Genomic DNA, 22,858 nt, shown 5'->3' with positions numbered 1-22,858 from the left:
TTCCGCCCTCTCGCTGCTTAGGAACCTGGTGACCAGGTCGTGTTGCCCTAGAAACTTTCCACCGACTGAGTCGTGATGAGTGGCAATAGCGACTACATACACTTTCAGTGTGGAAGGGAGATGTTAGTCTCCAGTCTCGTGAGGAGGGGAACACAATCCTGATCAAGCACCTCAGTGGGTCTTTCTCGTTGAGAAAGACACCAGGACGAGAAGAGGCACCGTCTAGAGGCGTGTAACCGCCTAGTAGATGGGGCCCTAGCCTGGGTGATGGTCTCAGCCGTATAGGGGGAGTAGCCATCTTAGGATCTTCTCGTCCCGTCTAGAGACCAGACATGGGTGTTCCAGAGGTCTGATCTGGGATGCCAGAACGTGTCCTTCCCCTGAGAGAGCAGGTCCTCTGTCAGGGGAATGGTTCAGGGGGAGTCGCTGTCCAGAGCATCGGCTCTGAGGCCAAGTGCGGTTAGACCGGTGTGGTGTAACCAATAACACTTGGTGCTCCTGCTCCCTGACCTTGCACAGAGTCTGTACAAGAAGGCTCCTGGGGGGGGGAAGGTGTGCTTCCGCCCATCCCGCGGCCAGCTGTGCGCAAGGATATCCGTGCCGAGGGCAGGGACTATCAAGCGGGCAAATGGTGGTGTTACGGGAGGTGAACAGGTTTTACCTGGGCCTACCCGAACAGCCTCCAAATGAGCTGGACTGCACGGGGGTGGAGTCGCCACTCTCCACGAGGCATAAACTGGCGAGAAAGCACGTCGGCTGTCTAGTTCAGTTTGCCCGGGGTGTGTGGCCTGCAGGGAACGAGTCACCTGTTGACTCCACCGGAGGAGGCGTCGAGCAAGTTGTGTTTAGCTGCTGTGTGCGAACGCCACCCTGACGATCTGTATTCGCTACAGCTATAGTGCTGTCCTCGGAACAGCACGTGCATGTCTCGCACGAGAGGCCGTAGCCTGCTCAGTGCAAGTAGCATAGCCCACAACTCTTGGCAATTGATATGCCAGCGCAGGCGGGGGTTCGTCCAACACCCCACCTGCGTGCCCGTTGCACACTACACCGCACCCCTGCAGGGAGACTTCAGTCGTCACCACGACCTGCCTCATAACCTGCTCAGAGGGACCTGAGTCCGTCGAAAAAGTCATAAAGACTAGGGGTTATGGTGCGTCGGCAGCAGGGCGGCATCACCATGCGCCTGCTGCCGGTGTGCCACGCTCTCCTCGGAACTCGACTCTGAAACCAGTGTTGGAGCGGTGTCATGTGCATCAACTCGAGGGGTATTAGCCCGCGAGGACGCCATGTGTCCCAGGAGCCTCTGAATTGTTTCAGGGGGACCGCTGTCTGCCTAAAAATGTTCATTTCAGACAGTTCAACACTGGTTGGGCACAACTGCGGACAGGTGTGCCGACATGGTGACAGAGCTGAGTTCCATACCGAGAAAGAGGATGCTCTGCACTGGGGAGAGCTTGCCCCTCTCTTGGTTGACCTGGAGTCCCAATCGAGCTAGGTGCCGGAGCACCAGGTCCCTTTGTGTACATAACAGATCTCGCGAGTGTGCCAAGATAGGCCAGTCGCTGAGATAGTTTAGTACCCGCTCGCCTTCCTCCTCTCAGGGAGAAAGGGCGGTCAGGGACAGACCGAAAGGGAGGACTCTGTACTGATATGCCCGCCTCTCGCACGCGAACCGTGGGAACGGCCGGTGTCGAGGAGGATCGAGACATGAAAGTAAGCGTCCTTCAGGTCGATTGCCACGAACCAATCCTGACACCTCATAGATGTCGGGACGCGCCTCTGTGTGAGCACCCTGAATGGCAGCTTGTGAAGGTGCTCTGTTCAGGGTACGCAGCCTTTGGGGGCAACCCGCCGTCTTTCTTGGGAACGATGAAGTGCGGGTGGTGACCCACTGAACATCTTGGTTTTGAGGGACGAACTCGATGCCTGTTTTGCCAGAAGGGTGGGGACCTCTACCCGAAGTACGGAGGCGTCCCTGCCTCTGACAGAGGGAGAGATGATGCCCCGAAACTTGGGTGAGTCTCTGGCGAACTGGATCGAGTAACCAAGACGGACCGCCCTCATTAGCCAGCGAGACAGTGTGGGCAGCTCTCGAGCTCCCAGGGACTGTGACAGGGTGACCAAGGGGACGGTCTGCTTCATCATTCCCACGGGGGGTGGTTCGTCGGCTGGCGGAGCTAACCATGTCGCGGGGAGTCCCCGGAGGGAAGGTTTTTGCTCCGCCTGCTTACCTGCCTGGCGGGACAACGGCACGCACTGTCGGTTTGAGAGTGGTGACGGCTGTCGTATATGTGTACGACCTCACGCCTCGCCAGGGTGTGAGGTCGGTTCGCCGAGCACAGTCCAGTGGAGTGTGCGATCGGCTGCAAGTAAACCCGGGGAGAACAAAAAACTCAGTGAGTAAGTGGGCGCCAAGCCCTAACAAGGGCCCGGCTTTGGTGACGAGGCAGGAGTCGTCCCGTACCGACCGATCAGAGCCGTGGCTGTGAAGGTTCGGGCCCGATGTTGTTCTCCCTGGGGTCTTCCCGTCAGTGTCCCTTCTCGCGAGGAGGTTGCTGACGGGGTGGAGGTTTCCCCCTCGACCTCTGCTTCCGGGGTGCCGCCTGTGGGGGCACAGGAACCGGAGCCGATGTCGAAAGGGTCCTGGGTTGCAGGGAAGCAGACGTCACGTGAGATCTCGGAGGCCTGTAGGCGGCCGAGTCGCGGCGTGAAAAAAATGTGGTTAATTGCCACTGTCTGCTTCGCCGTCAAAAAACTGCTGAGCGCAGTCCTCGACGGTGTTACCAACAACCCACCCTGCGAGATGAGTGCATCAAGAAAGCGGACTTCCTTGCTGTCACTCTTCTGCACAAGGTATAGCCGGGGGTGTCTCTCCTGGACCACTACCGTGGACATCGTCCGACCCAGGGCCCGTGCCGCCGCCTTAGTCGCCCGTAGAGCGCTGTCAGCGGTGGCACGGAGATCCTGCATTATACCCGGGTCGGCCTTACCCTCGTGGAGCCCTCTCAACGCCCTGGCCTGGCGGACCTGCAGGATGGCCAAGGCATAGAGAGAGGAGGCAGCCTGGCCCGCAACATCGCAAGCTTTCGACACCAGTGATGCCGAAGTCTTACGTGCTTTGGACGGTAGGAGTGGTCGATCCCCCCCCAGGTGGTAGCCGTCCGCGGCACAGGTGCACCGCAGGCGGACGTTCCACCCGGGGGATCTCGACGCAGTCCTTGGCTGCCTCACCATCGAGGGAAGTAAGGGAGCCGGAGCTGGTTTCACTGGAACGGTCCGTGAGAGGAGCGTTCCAAGTTTTACACAGCTCCTCATGCACCTTCCGGGAAAAACATGGCACCCGGGGTGGGCGCGGTTTGCACCGCGCACCGACCTCGGGAACCACGTATCCCCGGGTTAGCACGGATGACATCACTTCTGCTTCCTCCTGAACTCGACCGCTGGGGGTGGAGTTTGGATTCGGCAGAGTCGGATGCCAGTCTCCCTCCGATGCTGCGAGCGACATCTCATCTACGTCACACATCGTTTCCGAGTGTGTGCGTGAGGATCCGGACGGTATGCCACCGCCGGTTGGGGAACGTTCAGAAGAGCGAATCGGGGTGCGATCGGCCCGTGAGCACTTGGCTGGCGGGTTTACGTTCGCAGAGTTCCCCGTATCACTAACGCTGCTAACGTGGGTGGTCATCGGGGCCGTAGCCACAGATGTCACAGCCCGGGTAGCAGACGAAATGGTGGCTGGTTCCCGTAGGAAGACAGCCACCCGTGACCGCAACTTCTGAATGACAATCTGCCCGCAGTGCAGGCAGATGTGTCAACGAACGCTGCTTCAGTGTGCTGGACGCCCAGACACCTAATGCAGCGATCGTGTCCATCCCCCTCCTCGATGAGGGTGCCGCACCCAAGAGAACAGCGGGACATGCCGCGCTGGAGAATGCTCAGTCAGTCCTGAAAAGGACTTTTAGAAAAAATCTCTAACACCTCCGGAACCGCCGAGACGCCCAGGGGAAGGTCGCTGCAGAAAGGGACGATCCGCTGTAACACGTCGTAGCACCAGCGTGTAGTTGTAGAGGATTGAATCCTGAGTTGTACTCATGAGCGATGGCTCTGAAGAACAAAAGGTAAGTGAATGCTGCACGCCGGCCTCCTTTTATACCGGATTTCCGGGGGCGGAGCCCGGCATGCAAATTGCATTCGCCAAATTTCATTGGCCTTTTCTATAGTAGTCAGAGTTGATTGGTTCTCAAGGGCGAACCCCATCTGTCGTTCTCGACACAACGTCGAGAGACCGACAGAAAGGGAACCTGTGTGCATATCCATGGGCCATGGATGAAACTAGGGATGCAACGAGATGAAAATTTTGGCACTTGACCGAAGTCGAATACCGAACATGGCTTTTCGCATTTCTTCTATTTATCCCTTGTTGAATAGCCTATATTAGACCTATAACTGACTGCTGAAAGATTGTCCTGTACTCTGAACCCATGCAACTAAAAACTTCATTAAAAAGTGTCATTCAACATTATAAACTTAAAATATGGTGGATTATGATATTCTGCACTGTTAAATGATTTAAAGGATAAAAACGTCCATGCAAGCAATTCTGACTATCAATCATTTCAGTTCGAGAAGCATCTGGCTGCACTTTCAGAACCACATTTCTGGGGACCCATTTCTAGGACACTAGGATTTTAGAGACAACGCAAGCGACGAATGCATCGATAGCATCTGCATGTTTTTAGTTTAACATTAAAAACAATTGTGAAAAATGTTATTGCAAAGTTAATGTAGTTGAAGTGATTTGATCGTGAGTTGGTAAATAGTCTTGAATGCACTATATAGCCACAATATAAGCTTCTAATACTGTAAAACTGTAGGACTATGTTGTGAAACCTTGTTAATTACTCATTGTTTTTTCCATTTTTAGTCATTTAAATTAATCTTAAAGTTCTAATTGTCACGTGCTCACAGTCAACCTGTTTACCCCACGGTGAATGTTTTGAGCAAGTCGTCCCGTCATTTTGACATTTTTATAATATTGATTGTAACATTTTACATCATAATAATTGACTGGTAAAATACCGCGTGCTGAATTTTGTCATGTACTGTGTAGTCTATATGAAGTGATTTTAAGGACAGAGCTCAGTGCAGGCAATAGGCAATGGATTAATAAATAAGTTGGTCAAGTACAAAGCTTCGGCCTTAGTGGTTACTAAGATCTCTTAAATATGAAATTTTAAATTAGAGAGCTGAACATGTTCAACTGAATGTTTATTATTTAATTCACTTCTTTCTCTTTCTCTCACGCTTTTATCTCTCTTAATTAGGACTCAATGAAAATGTCATCAATGAAGTTGGTGAATTTAATGAAGTTGGTCATTAATGAAGTGGTGCATGACTGTTGTTCATGTAAACCATTTTGTTTGTGTTCAACTGTTAATTTGTTATTTTATAAAATGTACACAATCTTAAATCTACCCCGTGTCATCCTTGTGTCTTTACGCTGAACCTGAAAAGTGATTAATCTAGTGACTGAAAAGGCTTTACCGTGATTTATTGTTTATTTTACTTGATGTGTTATTATATTATTGAATTATTAGTCAGTCACAATACTTACTCATCATTGAGCTGTTAGCAATAAGGTTTAATTGCAAAAATAAAGTAGTATTTGCGTGCAATAAACATTCAACTTTTTTCAAAACTCCGATTCGGCAGGTGGCGTTGTCACAAAAAAGGGACCTAGAAGTGCCCTAAAGTCGTTTTCATTCAGCAGGTTTACTCCCGCGCTGCAAGTTTCGTGCTTTGTCTTTCTCTGACACTTTAAAATGCTCCATTCCACCAATAAGTTTGCTGCATTAAAGACTTGCTATTACAATATCCTTAAAATTACATTTATTGCAGTGTGTAATGTCACTATTTGTGAATCTAAGCAGTCTGCCAAGTTGAAAAGCTGAAAGTGAACAGATAACAAAGTTATTGGCTTGGGAAAGAAGGAGTCGACTCTGAATCACCCGAACGAGTCGTCTGTCGTTCAAATTTCAGTTCCGCACCATATTTGCAATGCATCACTCTGTGTAATGCGAGAGTGATTACTACGTTCTATTTGTAACACTGCAATGCTGTACGCATTAGATCAATCACAGCAGACTAGACCATCTGACCAATCGAGATAGAAAGAAGGGGATTAGACAGATGAATCGCTAGGTAAAGTAACAATAAATGTAAGCTTCCGCGCAAGTTCTATCAGGAAGACTCCTCACAGCATAATCAATTACGGTTAGCCTATCATCCCTCAGCACGTATTATAAAAGGATGGTACTCACCCTCTCTTTCGTTCGCAGAAACTAACGCATGAGTGAAACCTCCATCCTCCCCACCACCACCACCAGGTCAGGGTCCCGTCCTCAGTCCGGGGGTAGGCTCCGCCCCTGCCTTATCTTCAGGCAGGAACATCGGAATCATTTTGCCATGATTCATTTATTGGACGGGGCCTATGCCCAAAGATCTTTAACATTATGTTTTATAAATATTATTTATCGTGCTATGTTTCCTGAGTCTTTCTGGTAGAACTGGATTATCTTTCAAAAATGAAAGTGTTTTTACACCGTGAATGTACGTAAAGTTGTTGTTGTACACTCAATAAACCAAAGCAGGACCTTAAAAATCACAAAATATTGAATCTTTAATAAAGTGCGTCTCTCTCTCTCTCTCTCTCTCTCTCTCTCTGTGCTGCTTGATCATATCACACATCATGCTTTTTTTCGCTAATTTCAGCCGAATATTTTTAGTTGCCAAACACTCTCTGCATCACTAAAGGAAACACCACGGTATGTTAAATAAAAAAGATACTTAAAATTGACAAAAGATTGACAAGCCTCAAGCCTAATGAGGTTATTCTTTATTTAGTAGCTGTTGACCGGTGATTATTACAAACACACAGTACTAAAGAGAAAAACACTACAGCCCATGTGTGAAATATAAACATCAGACCCGGTTTGCTTGCCAAGCATGAATCTATCAGCGTTTCATCAGCATCCTCAAAGAAGATCACAGAGGTTTGGCTGAGAAGTCTGAGGGCTTGTGTATGTTTTTGTTTCAGAATGGTGCAGTAGAGCAAGAGAGAGAGGAAACCAGTCCTTCATTCACTCAACTAAACAGAGCTCTAGGGCTAGCCGGAGCCATGTCTGCGATTCAAATTTTCATCAATCAGAAGACACAAACTGGGAAATCTCCATTTGCATTTCCTGAAGGAAATAGCACTGCTTGCACTGAGCACATGAGCTGTGTTAAAACTTTATGTAAGCTTTCTGGATTTGTATCTGTGTAAATGAAATGCCACATCAGAACTGCTTTGCCGTTGTCATGACACTTTGCATGCATCTTGTTTTCATATAATTCAACAATATCTTCACAATAAGTGTAAGACAGCAAGATACTGTGGTTCAACCCATGCAAGAATGAGAATTCATGCAAATATGTGTAAGCCTAATAGCACTTCATTATGATAATATTACTATATGTTATCTGTACAGCATATGTTTTTTTTGTTTTCGTCATTGACATGTACTCGCCTTCCTGTCATTTCAAACCTGTATGACTTTCTTCTGCAAAACACAATAAAACATTTGCAGAATTTTGGTAACCAATTGGCCATGCAAAATATTTGCTTTAAAAGTACTAATAAACATCCAATATGCCAATAATAGGCATGCTAATAACAATAAGTTAATAGTGAGAATGGCCCCCTATACTGAAGTGCTACTAAAACATTTATTTGGGGTGAACTATTATGGAGGAATTTCATGATATGTCTTCGTTTTTTTATCATTATTAACTATGTATTGCTTCATTTTCCAAAAAAATATTTGAGATTCAGCAAAGCATGTTTGATTCTTGATGTTTGGTAGTGTTTATGAAATCCAGGCAGTTTCCGGCCCTGTTACTATGACCAAATCTAGCCAGTTTCCGTCCCCGTTACTATGACTACAATATTGTATGGTTATACAGCACAGTGAGCAAGGCCACAAGTTTGGCCACAGAAAAGACGAGAGAATGAAGTGAAGAAGGGGAAAACATTACCTGAATCAGGTCATGATGACCAATGAGTCATGACATAAGTCTGGTGGACGAGAGAAGGATTGGTTAATAAAATAGGGTGATATCATGACAAAAACCTGATTGGTGAAAGATGACATAAACCCCTTGCGAGATTTGAATAAATGTTGTGTCAGATGTGCATTTGTCAGATGACTTCTGAGCATCTCACTTTGTGGACTCGAGCAATAAAGTTTTGACCATTTGGCACCTGGAAACTTTGTCTCCGAGATTCTTTTTGCAATGAGAAGGCCAAGACTAGTTCTCAGTAAAATTTGGACATTAAAGTAGCTTTTGCAAACATGCGCACCGGCTTTTTTGTATGGCATCTTGAGACAACACTGGTATAATTTTAGATATATGAGTGCCAGCTGTTTTCAATTAAAGGACCAGTTCACCCAAAAATGAAAATTCTGTCATCATTTACTCTCATTCAAGTTGTTCCAAACCTGTACAAATTTAGTTTTTCTGCTGAACACAAAGATATTTGTACAAATGCTTGGAACCAAACAGTTCTGGGGCACTACTGACTACCGTAGTAGGAAAAGAAAAATACTATGTTCGTCAATAATGCCCTAGAACTGTTTGGTCTTTCACATTCTTCAAAATATCTTATTTTTGGTGTCCAACAGAACAAATAAATGTATACAGGTTTTAAACAACTTGAAGGAGAGTACTTTTTTTTTTCATTTTTTGGATGAACCCCTTTAAGACAACTCAAACGTGCATTTTAGTCTGAGACTAATATTAAGCCCTGTCCAGAAAACCGCTCCTAAATTGTTAATATTTGGAACATTTCTATAAGTTTATGCTATGATGATTTGAGCCAAAGCAAGACTCACTAAATGGTACAAAATATGAAACAGAACAGTGCTTGCCGTGTACATAATGTAAAACTACAATGAACGGCACTCAACAACATTTACACCAATAGGCTCCACATACAACATGAGTCCTCATTAGTGTCTTAGTAAACAGCTTCCTTGTGGCCTTTCTAAGAAAAGGCATCAACACCGGCGTTGTTAAACCTTAAATAAAACCACCACTCCAGTTCTGAGAAGAACCCTTCAGCCAGGTCTACTCTTCCCATAATCACACATTCACAAATTGTGAGAGGAAGAAAGATTAAACCTGTTCCATTAAAACATTCAAGTCAACGTTTGTGTCTGAGGGACAGGCAGAAACAAGATGAAGGGATAAAATGAGAGCGAGTGTGTAATTGAGACAGTGAACGAGCAAGAAAACTCCCAAAGGGCTGTCTGTCTGTCACTAGAAGACCAAAGAACACCTGATTAATGGGCTGAGAAAGACCAGTCCAAATCTCTCTCTCCCTCTCTTTCCCTCAAAGACAACAACATTATTCACACAAACTAATACAATCATTATACGACAGCCTCTGACCACTTCTGAGACGTCCAATGCATGATAATGGACCCACAGCCAGACAAACCCTGCAAATACCCCTTAGATGCCAAGCACCCTCCGGGTCTATAGACTGGCACGGATAAATCGGGGAAAGCCCGGGACATCTGCAGCAGACTCAGGCACCTGGAATCTTTCAAAGGCTGATAACAATTATAACCTGTTGGCATCCATCTATTCCTGCCTTGTTGCCAAAGGCTACGCCAGCTGCCCTGCGTGCTCGCACACATACAAACAAAAGTCCGCCCGTACTCACTGGTGCGGGTCAGTTCGAGCACACATGAGAATAGTGCGTTTTTATTATGCTGTCTGTGAGGCATCTGGCCGACTTCAAGTAAAAGAACACTCAAATCAACAACTGTGCATCTGCTTTATAGAGAGCATCTATGCCATCTGCTTAATCAAATCAGTATATAAAGACAACAAGAATTCTATACTTTGACGACATCTATTTATACTTTTCCTAAACCAAAGTTCGTTCACAGAAATCGTGCAACTCTGCGGCCATGTTCGCAACCCCTCTGGGCAGCTATTTACGTCACAGCAATTAAAATGCATATTTCCGAACAAAATATGTACATGACATTGGCTTGCAAAGCTTAAATTGCGCTAAAAATCAGTTTTCGAGGTCGCCTCATCTACTGCGCCTGCACACAGGCTGGCAAGAGAGCCCCGCCCCAGATAATCGTCAGTCTTTATTGATTGACGATTGGCTCGATTTACTGGAAGGCGGGACTTCCTTCGCTAAAGCGGCCATATTGAGCGCTGCATTCCTCGCCACTCATTGAAACAGCAGTGGTGCATCTTGTTAATATTAATATCTTTGCCTAAACTAAGAGTCTCGTGCAAGCACCATGAAGGAAAATATCTCTATTGGTAAACCACCATGTCTTAAAACCTTTCCAAACATAACACAAGGGAAACATTTGGTTGTGCTATACTACTCGCTCTCGAGGATGTTTACCATCTGAATATTAATAAATAAAGTAGAAAAGAAAAAAGCAGATGAACAAACCATTTCTCTGTTTCTGTGTAATTATATCTGGTTGTTTAAACAATTTGAAAATTACAGACATACTTCTGCAGTAAATATCCATTATTCTTTGTCAGTACACATGAGCAATGCATTCACATATAAAGCAGATTGTTCTTACCTGTAGCGCTTTGGCTCGCTTTTTCAAGAAGTTTTCTATATTCCTTGCTGCCGATTCCACGAGGTGTCCTGCATTATTTGTTTTCACAGTGAAATAATTCTGATTACTTTCGAAGATCTGCAGTAACGAGGGAAAAGCAGTCATTAGATACTCTAATAAGGTACTGAAATGATGGCTTAACGTTAATGATTATTTTGATAACTAAGTAAGCTGCCACAGAGGTTTTGCAAAATCATGATTTGTTTCATTAAATATATGCAGACATTAAGGTTCACCCAAAAATAAAACGTCTGTCATCATTTACGCACCCACTAGTCATTTCAAACCAGTATGACTTTCTTTCTTCCGCAGAACACTAAAGAAAGATATTTTGAAGAATGTGTTTAACTGGCTCCCATTCACTTGCATTGGTTTTGTGTCCATACAATAGAAGTGAATGGAAGCCAGAGCTCTTCGGTTACCAACTTTCTTCAAAATATCTCCTTTTGTGTTCTGCAGAAGAAAGAATGTCATAATAGTTTGAAATGACAACAGGATGAGTACATTTTTGGGTGAACTTTAATACATAAAGGTGTGTGTTCTGGTGTAAAGGTCAGTTGACCTCTGACCTGTCTGAGATTACTCCCACCGCTGGCTGTGTCTGCTAAAGATACCAGTTCTTGCTGATGTTGATCAACCCACTCTTTAATCCTGCAAACACAAATATATCAATAACATAAATGCAATATCTACCCATACCTAGAGGGGTCACAAAATATTGTTCACATAAACAATAACGTCTTTATGAAATAACTAATCATAGTAATGAGGGCAGCTGTGTAAGTCAGGCACATTATTTTGTATGCAAGAGGCTGTGTATGCCAATGTGTTTTACTGGCAGGTGCCTTTGATATACAAGGCTTAAAAATTGTCCGAAACAACAGTTTCAAAAATAATATCCCATTCTTGCAAATAGATCCAGTCATAACAACAACAAGAAAACAGAAAAAGTTGTCATCTCCTGTATTAGATCTGAAGATCTTATTTTTTCATGTGGTTTCGTTCATTTTGTCTTTTTATTTGGAAGTTCTTATAACCATCCGTTATTATTAAATATGACTTTTTTAATCAAGGTACCGGGACACAATATTGTATCCAACACATAACTCAACAAACAAGCAGGGCTTGTATAATAATGGTGGATTTGATTCATACAGGCAAATTATGCGAAGTCACAAGATCCAATGGTTGATCAGCCAAGTTACATAACAGCCAATTAATATTAATAATTAATGCTAATGTACTGTACAAGACCATAGGTAGTAGGCACCCTTGGGTGAAAACATTGTTCAATCATTATACCCCCATTATACACCATATGCTCTTGGTACGAGAACAGTGAATTAATGAATACCAGAATGAAGTCAAATGCTTTTCATTGATTTTGCAATCACGGATCTAAAAAAATCCAAACCATGATGAGAAATTTAAGGAGACTTGTAAAGTCTATCACCAGCAATGGAGGTAAACTTTTATGAAGAGCTGTCCATTTCTAACAGATACTAATGGATGGTGTCCTTTATTAACTAATCAACAGACGTCCAAAAACATGTCTCCAAGCTATGCATAAATATTGAACCTCATATCTACGTTCAAGACAGGTCGTAGTCAGACATCCAGATGCCGTATTGGATTTGCACATCGTGTAGACCTATAGATAGTATGGTCCTGAACCGACCGACGCAATCTAGACATGATCTGCACGTGTTTGTTGGGTATGACCCTTTGAAAACACTGATTTATGAATATTCATTTGATATATTCCTTTATAAATTAAACGCGGCTTGAGGAAAATGCCACTGAAAGTGGACTTCTTTGTTAGGACGTCCTCCGCTGAAAACATTTTATATTTTCAAAAACTACAATATACAATGTAAATAAAGCTGATCTTGTAACAGAATGTCAATTTTAATTTAAGTAATTTACAAAGATGGGTGACATGCTGTGTTACTTGTTGGAAAAGGGTTCAAAACTTTCCAGAAAATGAATAAAGGGGCAATACATTTCTGACCAAAATGCAATTCTCTTCTGAAAAAAGGAGAGATTTAGTTAACCATTAACATTTGACACTTACAAAGCAAATCAAATTGTTTAAAAAGGCCATTTTGCCCCTTTGAGCAATAAACATCGTTTTTTATACATACAAATAGTCACACAAAGAAGGCTACACTACACGACAGTGGTCATTAAAGAATAGAATTGTAAAGTTTAATATAAAGTATATTAATATAATGTAATGCAGAACATTGTATAAAATCCCCAAATGTTACATTTCTTCCATTAAAATGATTATTTGAAAAGAAAAAGTTATAACTTGGAATAAAATACTCACTAACTCACTAAAATACTCCTAACTTCGTCAGTGTTGGTTTTTATTGGAGAAATAATACTACGCCGAATTTATTGTTTATGGGCCACAAACTTACTTCCACAAAGGACGTGACGTAAAGCAAATTATTTTCCAGGTCAAGACACTTAAAGATTTTTAAATATTAGTTAATTCAATCAACTTTAGAAAAGAACGTCGCAAAGTTGACTCTGCTGTCTCTGTCGCTTTCACTCACGTTTAAGGCGAACGTGAGATAGCGTTTGAGAACATACGTAATAAATTGAAATACGTCGCCCCTTACCGCCACGACGTAACGTCATCCACAGTGTGCGACTTCATGAGGCGCTGTGCAGTCATCGGCGGTTTACGTCAAAGAACAGCGAGAGCGATAATTAAAGTGTATGAAACAGAATGCTCTTGCGGTACTTTTTTTACATACGCCGAGCAATTCAATTTAGCAATGCAAAATCTAACTGTCAAATCCTGTGTACATGAACATAACCTACCAAGAGCAGATGCAAAATCTTTATATACGTTTTAGTATGTATGGTGTCAATAGCCCTCTTCTTAAATTGTATTCGAGGCAGAACTGAATTTGAAAATGCAAGTAAACATGATGGATTGGTAGAAGAGTTGTATATTTAATACGGGCTTCTCCATTCTCTTCTAGTTCACATTCTATTCTTTCTTCAGTCTGTTTTCCCCTCAGGGACTGGAAACACAGATGTAGGTTGCAATGAGACAATCTGTTGGCCGAGGTGGTTTCTAATGAGCAGGGGTAGAAAGATACGGTCATACAAGCTCTCTTCGTGGTAAGTCTCCCGAGTCAAAATATCCTGTTTTGCAAGTACATGCCTCCAGCGATGTAAAATCTCACGCGCTCTTTAAAACCCAGTATGAATAAGTCATTACCAGTCAGGCCACTTACAGGGAATCTGCTGGCTCACAGGATGTTGCACGCTACCCAGTACACTTTAATAGTGTGGGAGATGCGAAGTTTCACATGAAGTCATGCATTTCCAGTCCCACTCGTATAACAGAAGAAAGTAAATCTTGGTAATACTTTAAACGAAGCCTTTATGTGTAATGCACTTTAAAGCCTTGTACGTTTTGCCCACCTATTGCGCAGGTACTTACTTAATAAAAGGAAATCAAATATTGATTTATTTTAGGACAGTGGTTCAACCGGAGTTATATTATGAAAAAAAGAGTTTTATTAACAATTAATCACAAGAATAGTCATCTGATTTTAAGCTGTATAATAGTGCATTACTCTGAACGCATTAAGAATGCATCTAGAATTCATTATACCTGGCTTCAAGTATAACTTTCCCAACTGTATATTTATCTTTCATTTTAAAGTATTCCCAGACAGCATTATCATGAAAGATTCTTTTAAAAAGATACACTCGACTATCAGCGTTTAAGATATACCCACGGCTCTTTATAGATGAATCAGCTAAAATGGTGATTCGTCAATGATCTTATTAAGTTTGTTCCAGTGAACGTTTGATTTCATTCACATCCATTTCCCAGGTCCATTCAGAGCTTTCCACCGCTCCTCTATAATAAGCTACTTAATCCTTTTACAGGCTGAGGATTAGAGCTCAGCTGACAAGAGAACAGTGCTACGACTCCAGGCCTCTTTTAGAACGCATGTCTAAGCTTCATTACAATGTTCACTAAATGCTGGAGTCTGGATGGATTATGGTCCTGCGAGGCCCTCGGGCACTACCCCATAATTTCGACATCGTTTATCCTTATTATGATTTGCATTATCAAAAAATGTGATTGTTATTGCAGAATGATTTGTCTGTGGAAACCGCCATGAATACCATCGATGTCATGTGAATGAGCATATTTTGATTTAATTGAAGTAATTTTCTCAACAATTATGAAAAAAGTAAATAACGACTTTTGGGTGAACCGTCCCTTTAAGAAGTCAGATGTTGGACATCTTAAAGCATCTTTCTTTTACAGCCTACTCAAACATATTTGTATTTTTTGCTCTCTGTTGGTGAGATGTGTGGCTTTTCTGAGTCGATAAGTGGGCCAGTGGGGGACTATGGGACAGGTGTCTCTGACTGTCAGAAGGCCACAGTGATCACCTGCGTCATCTCTCTATAGGGATCCTACCTTAGTTACCTCTCGAAAAAAACATGTTTTCGCAATAACTAACACTTGAAAGAAAGCAGAACAGTGTTTCTTATCTACTTTCAATTTTAGCAGCATATTGGCATGCTCATCAAATTGTTTTTTTGCGAGCCGTATAGATGGGATGACTAAAGTGGTGCGTTCCATTAGCAGCATCAGGCCCATTAAAAATCTCACAAGCAAATGCATTTTAACAACTTGGGGAGAAAAAAATAGCTGTATGTTTATTAATAGAAATTGAAATTTAATTTGAAAATCGAAATGGCTTGACACGCCTGCTTTTTGTTAAAACATTCCATGAAGAAAATGTATTTTTAGTTAATGTGTTTTTTTCTTATATAAATTCTACCGTTGTTTTATGAACTCCTTTCTATCATTGCAAAGTACACAAATGCATCTACAGCTTTTTACGTCTTAAAGTGATTAATGACTCAAAAACCCACCGGAAGAGGCAATTTACCGAAAGGACTTGTGCCATTTGTTATTCGGAACAACTGTACCCTGTTGTTTACAACCATTACATATGTATTGATCTACGTCAGTTCCCACCACCCAAGAAGATTATTCTTCCTACTAAAAACATGACCTAATGATAACGTAGAAAAAAACTGATGGTCCAATAAAAGGAACAACATGCATGATCCCCTTTTCTCCAAAGATCACAAAAGGAGATGTTAAATATATTAGTGACTAACAACCTTGGTCCTCTTTAGTTTAATTTTTTTGGAAAAATTTGATGTTAACAAGCGCCAATGTTTCCTAATATACTGTACAGGTCCTCACATCATGCAATAAAACACAATGCAACACTAAGAAATATTTGAGACTGTATATGATGTAGCTTGTAGCAGTGGCACATACATTTATGTTAATAAGAGATGCTCAATATGCTTCAATCAAAATATCAAAACCATTTGGGAAAGGTCTCAATCTTTTTAAAAGTAGCTGTGTGATTTATCTGTTCTGACACAATCAAACAACCTGAATATCTAAGAGTACCCGAGTAAAGAAGCTGGGGATCTATGATGGACTGAATTGGGCTAAAATTATGAAAATTATTATTGACTGTGAATACATGAATTGTGAATTCTCTACAGTTACTATTCTAACAAGATAGAACCATCTAAGGTGGACACACATGACCACAACCAATGCATTTCTGTTGAGTTCAATTATCAGTAAATAAAGAACTTGTGATCTAGACACCCCCTAAATCATTATTTGCATGAACTTTCCTTTTAAACATCACTTAAATATCGTGATAAGGAAATTGCAAACCTCAGGAGGCAACTGACCCTCAGATAATTATAAATATGTATTTGCCATAGTAAACGATTTAACATGGTTAAAAATGAACAGCTAAAATTACATTGTCATTAAACAAATCTGTAGCATACGTGAAAGCTCTAAAATATGTCAATATATACAGACAATTAATACTCCAATTGACTCCAGAAATAAGTTTACATGTCATGTTGAATGTTTAAATGGAGTAAACAATAGATGTTATTTTGAGGTGTTATGATTATGAATCATAAAAACGTTATATGATTTATTAATCTTAAATAAGTGGAATTTTATAATACAATAGTCATTGCATTGTTCATTAACAAAAACTTACGCGTAAACAGGTGCTGCACGGAAAAAAAAACATTTGGGCTTTGTGCACTTACACAAACAAACAACGACGTTAGTGTACTTACATGAATGGACTGGGAAACTCCGATTGGCACGATATATGAAGAGATGACAAGATGAAAAGCATCAAAACGGACCTTCTGCACGGATTCATGATCAGACCTCCTGATCTGGGGCGCACGGAGCGCATCATCTTTTATAAATCCACAGCAGCCCCACGAACAGTTACTTTTCTCCAGAGGGATGATGTGTCGCTCTGCCGTCCTGTTGGTTAATCTGATTAACAGCCGTCATCAGGTTGGAGACAGAGAAGGATCGGATGGGTGATGAGTGTCCACTTGGATGTCTCTATACGCACCGCTTGATGTTACATGGCCAAAGCGCGTGCCGCTCTTCTGTCTGATACTGCGCTCGCGCTCATCAAACTACTGACCCGGTGTAAATGGGAGGGAGAGATCAATAGCCCCGAATCAGCGTCATTGTGCCCCCACCCCTCACTCTCACCCTCTCAATGCAATCGCCTTCTTTCTATCTTTCATCGGATCCTCATGCAGTGCACCCATAGCGCGCGCTCTCTCTCTCTTTCTCTCTCTCTCTCTTTCTCTCTCTCTCTCATATCTCTCTCATATCTCACCTAATGCTTTCTCAAGACATACCAAGTAACACCCACCTGAAATAAATTAAGAACGCGCAAAAGTGCCACGACGTAACCCTACAGAATTTTTGTTAAACCTAGCAGATAGAGTCAGTGTTTAAAGCACAGGGAAATGAATTGCATTTGTAAAATATATTGTATTGTTTTTACTGTTCTTTAAATCTTCCACAAATCCACTCATTCTCCAAACGCCATTCTTATTGCGCGCAAGTAGCCCATGCATATGCTAATTGTCTAATTTTATTAATTTTATTACAAATTATATGGCCTATAGTTTTCGAATACGTTTAGTCGGGAAATTTGTTGTGAAACATACTGCAAATGATCATTATCTTTGCGTAATTGTATACGTCATCGTTCATTTATAACGTCACTAAATGATGCATCTAAATTCATAAACACGCACATTTCTATCCTATATCTAACATGTTGGCTAAAGTGTTCATTTATCTCCTAAAACAGCATCTTCTAGGCTATATGTGTAGCCTAAAAACGTATTGAGCAAATGTTTAATATCTGGGTGTTTCCGCCCACTTTTTGTTCGCAGCATGTTCGTAAATAAAAACAAATTATTTTGATATGATATAAGAGTTAATAAGCGGGCGAGCGGGGCTGCGAGGCAGGTCGGGGCGGCGAGTTACCCAGGGATTTCGGCTTTCACCCGTTGCCTAGCAACCACGCTCTCCGCGGCAACGACGAGTGTCAGGACGAGGCTCGTGCAACAGGGCGAGGAGAGGCGCGCGGTGTTCTCTCTAGCTTTGGCCTTGTGCTTTTGTTGCAGGGTCTGTACACAGGTCCATTAGCACGCATCCATCGAACCGCCGGTCCACTAAAGCCAGGAGGAGTGTTTTATTTTCATCAACGATGCACCTCCACCAGAGAAGAGCGCATCCTCTGATGCAAAAGAGATACAGCATGACCCTATACTTAGAGAGCACTATATAAGAGACCAGGATAAAAGCCCTACCCAGCACTTGGCCAAATGAAAAAAACGTGTGCCATCATCAAAACACACTTTCTCATTAAAATCCCCCACAGAACTCAAATAGAGAGCACTGTCGTGACCTCCTTACTTCTCTGAGCGGCCAAAACTGATGATTAAAGGATGCCGGGGAAAGCTGAGTTCATGTGCACGTTGCTTACATTCGGTTTAATGTGCACACCCAACTCTTTTCAAACAACCACGTAGATATGGGGTCACGCGAGAGGCCCTGACAGTGTATTAGACACCGATGTGCATTAGAACATTTTCTGAGCACCTTCGAGGGCCATTTGTGGCTGAAGCTCTTTATGTGCCATTGAATGTGTGTCGATGCGTTCGTGCGCGCTTGCGGCCTGCCCCTGGGCTGTTCAGCATAAGCTAATGACCAAGCTCATTAAATGTCTGTAAGAGAGTCTCTAGCTGTCCGTCTAGACCGCACGTGAGATCTAAGCTACTGTACTGTTATTTTTTAATAGCTCTCCCTGCTGAAAAGCAAAAGATAGCATTTGAATGGTTTTCATTACAGATAATGTAATGAACTATCAACTGTTTGCCATTGAAGCCATTCAAAATTTCTGTATGTGGTGTGTCGGGATGTCCCTATGTGGTAATTGGTTTCCATCCCCCAATTAAAAATCTCGCCATTAGAACCCAAAACATTACCAGTAGTGACCTACATAGACTAATATAGTTTCCATTATAAGCAATGCAATTCCCGTTATAACCTTTAAATCCATCCATTAGAACATCTGTCATGGTTTCTTTTTTATAGAAGAACTGCTTTAATAGGCCTAACTCTATAGGACATTCTGACATTGTATAAAGCGAAAACAAATGTCTCTAAAGACAATTTATGAGGAAGCCAACTGACTTCAGATGTACATTTGTCGTTAAAACAGTACACATAGAAACCAAGTTTATGAAAGGTAGGCAATGTTTTCAATAGCAAAATACGATGTTGGCTATCTGGACACATTGAGACAAGAAAAAGGATGAGGGGTATTACATACTCGTCAACATATTCTGCCATCCAAGCTCCATATCACTCCCCTGGGCCCTTCCTTGTATCTGCGGTCTCCATGGCAACTGGCCCTGCCTCACATCACCAGAGAGGATGTGTGTTCACAACACCATCTCGTAGTCGGTTTTGTCTCTTTCTGTGCTCTTTTTGCTTTGAAAAAACACAAGGCTACCTGTTTGACAGCAGGGTGGTACTACATTATTCAGTGAGACTGTTTAAATAACCCAAGGTTGTGTCCCTCAGATAATGAGATGTGGATGAGTCACACCACACCCAATTTCTGTCTTCAACTATTTATTTATTTTTTATTAAAAAATAATGTGTGGTGCAGTTTATTCATTTGCAATTTAATCATTCAGTCTGATTCAACTATTCAGTTAATGCAATCTCCTTATCAAAAAAAAAAAGATTTTGCTCAGATAAAACACAAAGTGTTGAGTTGTTAAATTTTACCGCTGTTAGATACCGGCGCCATCTGGTGGCCAAGTCCTGCAAATACATAGAGTAAACCATTCAATATTTTTCAACCAAACATTAAGTATTTAGAAATTGGTATTGCCTTGTTATGCTCAAAAGTATGTAAGTATTTTGGTGTAGTTCTAAAATAAATGTGGAGAATAACATCTATAACCAGAATTCTTATTCAACAACCCCTTTTTCTTATTACAAGAAGCAAATAAAAAAAAAAAATCACACAGTTTCACATTTGAAATAGAATCTATTCTTTATTATTTATACGCAGGGAGAAAGATTTCCTTTATTTCTTAATTTTCATATATTATTTTTTCTCTACTGCACAATTTGCATAATCTCATGACATCCTGTGGACAACCACAAAACCATAACATTTTATTTTTTCTTCTTTTTTACACGAAGTGAGAAACAAGACTCATTTTACAAGCATTTTTACAGTCCGCATACAACGTCAGATGATGTGTTCAGATTCTCTCTCTTTTTCGACGGAATCCGGAGTCAAAATATATCAACAGACATCTAACAAAACATGCAACATCTATGTAAAAACATAGAAACTCTTTGACAACCATTCAATTGGAAAGAAAAACTTTTCGTATGCATTTTTTAAATCTTAACATTTTCATTCTGAGAGATGTTGCTGATTTCGACGAACAGACTGGAATGGGTCGATCGAACACTTGAATAAACCGATCCAGTTATTTCTTTCTTCCACAGATAGACAAATACAATATATACAGACAGAGTTTGATCTCGTGATCACAATCACATGCTCGACATCAGCCCAAATTAATATTCACGCCTTTTCTCGTAGAAAATATCAGATATATTTACAAAAAGATATCACATTCACACAGCATACGGTAACAGAATCAAGCAAAAGTCACCCCCAAAATAACGGGATGATAATAACTTGCAATAGAAGATTAGATAACTGTCAAATAGATTCATGTGCTTGTTTAAAGGGACCTTTTTTAGAAATATAATGATGTGGATAAAAACTCGATGGGATTTAATTGGCCATCACAATAACACCCTTAACAGTCGGGCACAATATAATATAGTAAGTACTTTTTTTTACGTTTCCCAGAAGATTCCCAATGTTTCAATATTTAATGTAGCGTCAATTGATGATATTTGGAAATCTATGAGTACAACAACCTAAAGTGCATACGATCAATATGTACTGTGCCACAAAAGAGGAAGTAAAAAATAAATAAAAATAAACACTATACAATATTCATATAATTAATTTCTCTATTTTTTCAACATATACATGTATTTAGACTTTATGTCATATATGTTAAGGTATATGCATTCAAAGAACATAATCCATGTTGCATAGATTACCCAAACTGAACCAGTGGATTTGGTTAAAACATCAGGTTGGCACACAAGAGTTTGTCTAAGCAACCTTTTCTTAAGATACATCTGTGCATCACCCGTGCAGGATGTAGATTAAAACAAAGAAACCTTTGTGTATGTTCTATAAGCGGTTTCCACATACGTGAGATGTCCACGGATATGGAAACACTGACCAGACAGACAAAAGCGTGTGCCTCATCATTGGCACATTGTGTAGCTCTACACTGACACGGTGAAGGTTAAAGAGGCAGTGTTCATGTTGAAATGATGAGACAATCATCTTTTATAGCTAAACAGATCAAACATCACAACAGATGGTTACTTCGAAAAACGATTTCGAAACAGCGCACCACGTGAAACACGTGACAGAGGACAGACACCAAATTAACAACGAACGTTACATCCGGATTTCAACCCTCTGAGTCACTTTGAGCCAGAACGCTTACGTGAGTTTCACAAATGTACGTTATTCAATTTTTTTTCGTAATTGCATATTTGGATTCCACAGAGAACTCACAAAACAGAGACAATATTTGACCACCGACGTGACATTTACTCCAAGACGCTGCTCAAAACAAACACAGATCGTGGACAAACAGCACAATCAAATTTTTGGACACAAAGTAGACGCCCTTTGAGAGAAGACAATTTTGAGGGCTCGAGTGCTAAACACAAAATACGACCTCTTTTATTGTCCAACAAACAGCCAGGGTCAGAACGTCAGGATGATGAACCTTCGCAATGTTGGTTGAACGTTTTCACCGGTCGCCTTCTGTCTGATTCCAGCTGATGTCCGTCATAAAACCTGAACTTTAAAAAGCGACTTAAGACATTAACTGGTGCTGATCAACACTGCATTCAACATTAAGGATTGTCTTTTTTTCTTCTTACACTATCACCTCAATTCAGTGCATAACATAGTATATGATATGATACGTTTCCTTATTTATCAAATAATTGTATTCAATCATCTTGTGAATTCTGCTATATGTATTATATCTTGTTTTTGTGGTAAATATACATATACAATTTTGGATATGTGATGACAATGAAATGTACAGATTCTCAAGTACTAAAGAGCCTATGGACATCAGAAATACAGTATGTATGCATTAGAACAGAAATGTTGCTTCAGAAATGATTTCCAAGATCATAACCGTGTTCTGAGAGATAAAATGGATTACCGTCCTGGTGGATGTTTGATTTTTGGATGTTTTCAGGGGGTGAACAGTCTGTCCCACCCTTCAGCCACAATATTGAGTTTGTCATTTCCTTTTCCATCATTATCAACATAATGCACCTGTCAGTCATTCCAAATTCACAAACCCACCTTTGTTTCATTTCGCGGAGGGCAGTGATGGGTTGTGATTGGCCGATTAAGGTTGCGTTAGATTGGTGGTGGCCACTAGCTTGTGCCAGCTGACCGCTCGTTTCCGCATGTCGACTTTGTCCAGCCAGATGTAGGCTTCACCGATCAGGGTCTTCTTCATGAACTTTCCTCCATTTGAGACCAGGAACAGCTATGAGGAGG

General features: G+C 41.6%; 2 protein-coding genes across 2 annotated transcripts in view; both read right to left on the bottom strand.

The window, feature by feature from the left end:
• LOC130435603 (voltage-dependent calcium channel subunit alpha-2/delta-1) overlaps positions 1-17,239 on the bottom strand; it is a 90,471-nt gene extending 73,232 nt beyond the window's left edge. The window contains exons 1-3 of the mRNA XM_056766351.1: positions 16,896-17,239; positions 11,279-11,360; positions 10,671-10,787 (exon numbers count right to left, since the gene is read on the bottom strand). Of these exons, the coding sequence (XP_056622329.1) occupies positions 10,671-10,787; positions 11,279-11,360; positions 16,896-17,023 (327 nt within the window). The 5' untranslated portion in view covers positions 17,024-17,239. The remainder of the gene's footprint in view (positions 1-10,670; positions 10,788-11,278; positions 11,361-16,895) is intronic.
• A 2,947-nt stretch (positions 17,240-20,186) lies between these two features.
• Positions 20,187-22,858, bottom strand: part of pclob (piccolo presynaptic cytomatrix protein b) — a 53,369-nt gene continuing 50,697 nt past the window's right edge. Inside the window, exon 29 of the mRNA XM_056766839.1 lies at positions 20,187-22,847. Coding sequence (XP_056622817.1) covers positions 22,704-22,847 — 144 coding nt within the window. The 3' untranslated portion in view covers positions 20,187-22,703. The remainder of the gene's footprint in view (positions 22,848-22,858) is intronic.

This window comes from Triplophysa dalaica, chromosome 14 (genome assembly GCF_015846415.1).
Source record: "Triplophysa dalaica isolate WHDGS20190420 chromosome 14, ASM1584641v1, whole genome shotgun sequence".
Classification (NCBI taxonomy): Eukaryota; Metazoa; Chordata; class Actinopteri; order Cypriniformes; family Nemacheilidae; genus Triplophysa; species Triplophysa dalaica.
The sequence above is the reverse complement of the archived record's forward strand: the minus strand, read 5'-3'. Positions and strand labels throughout refer to the sequence as shown.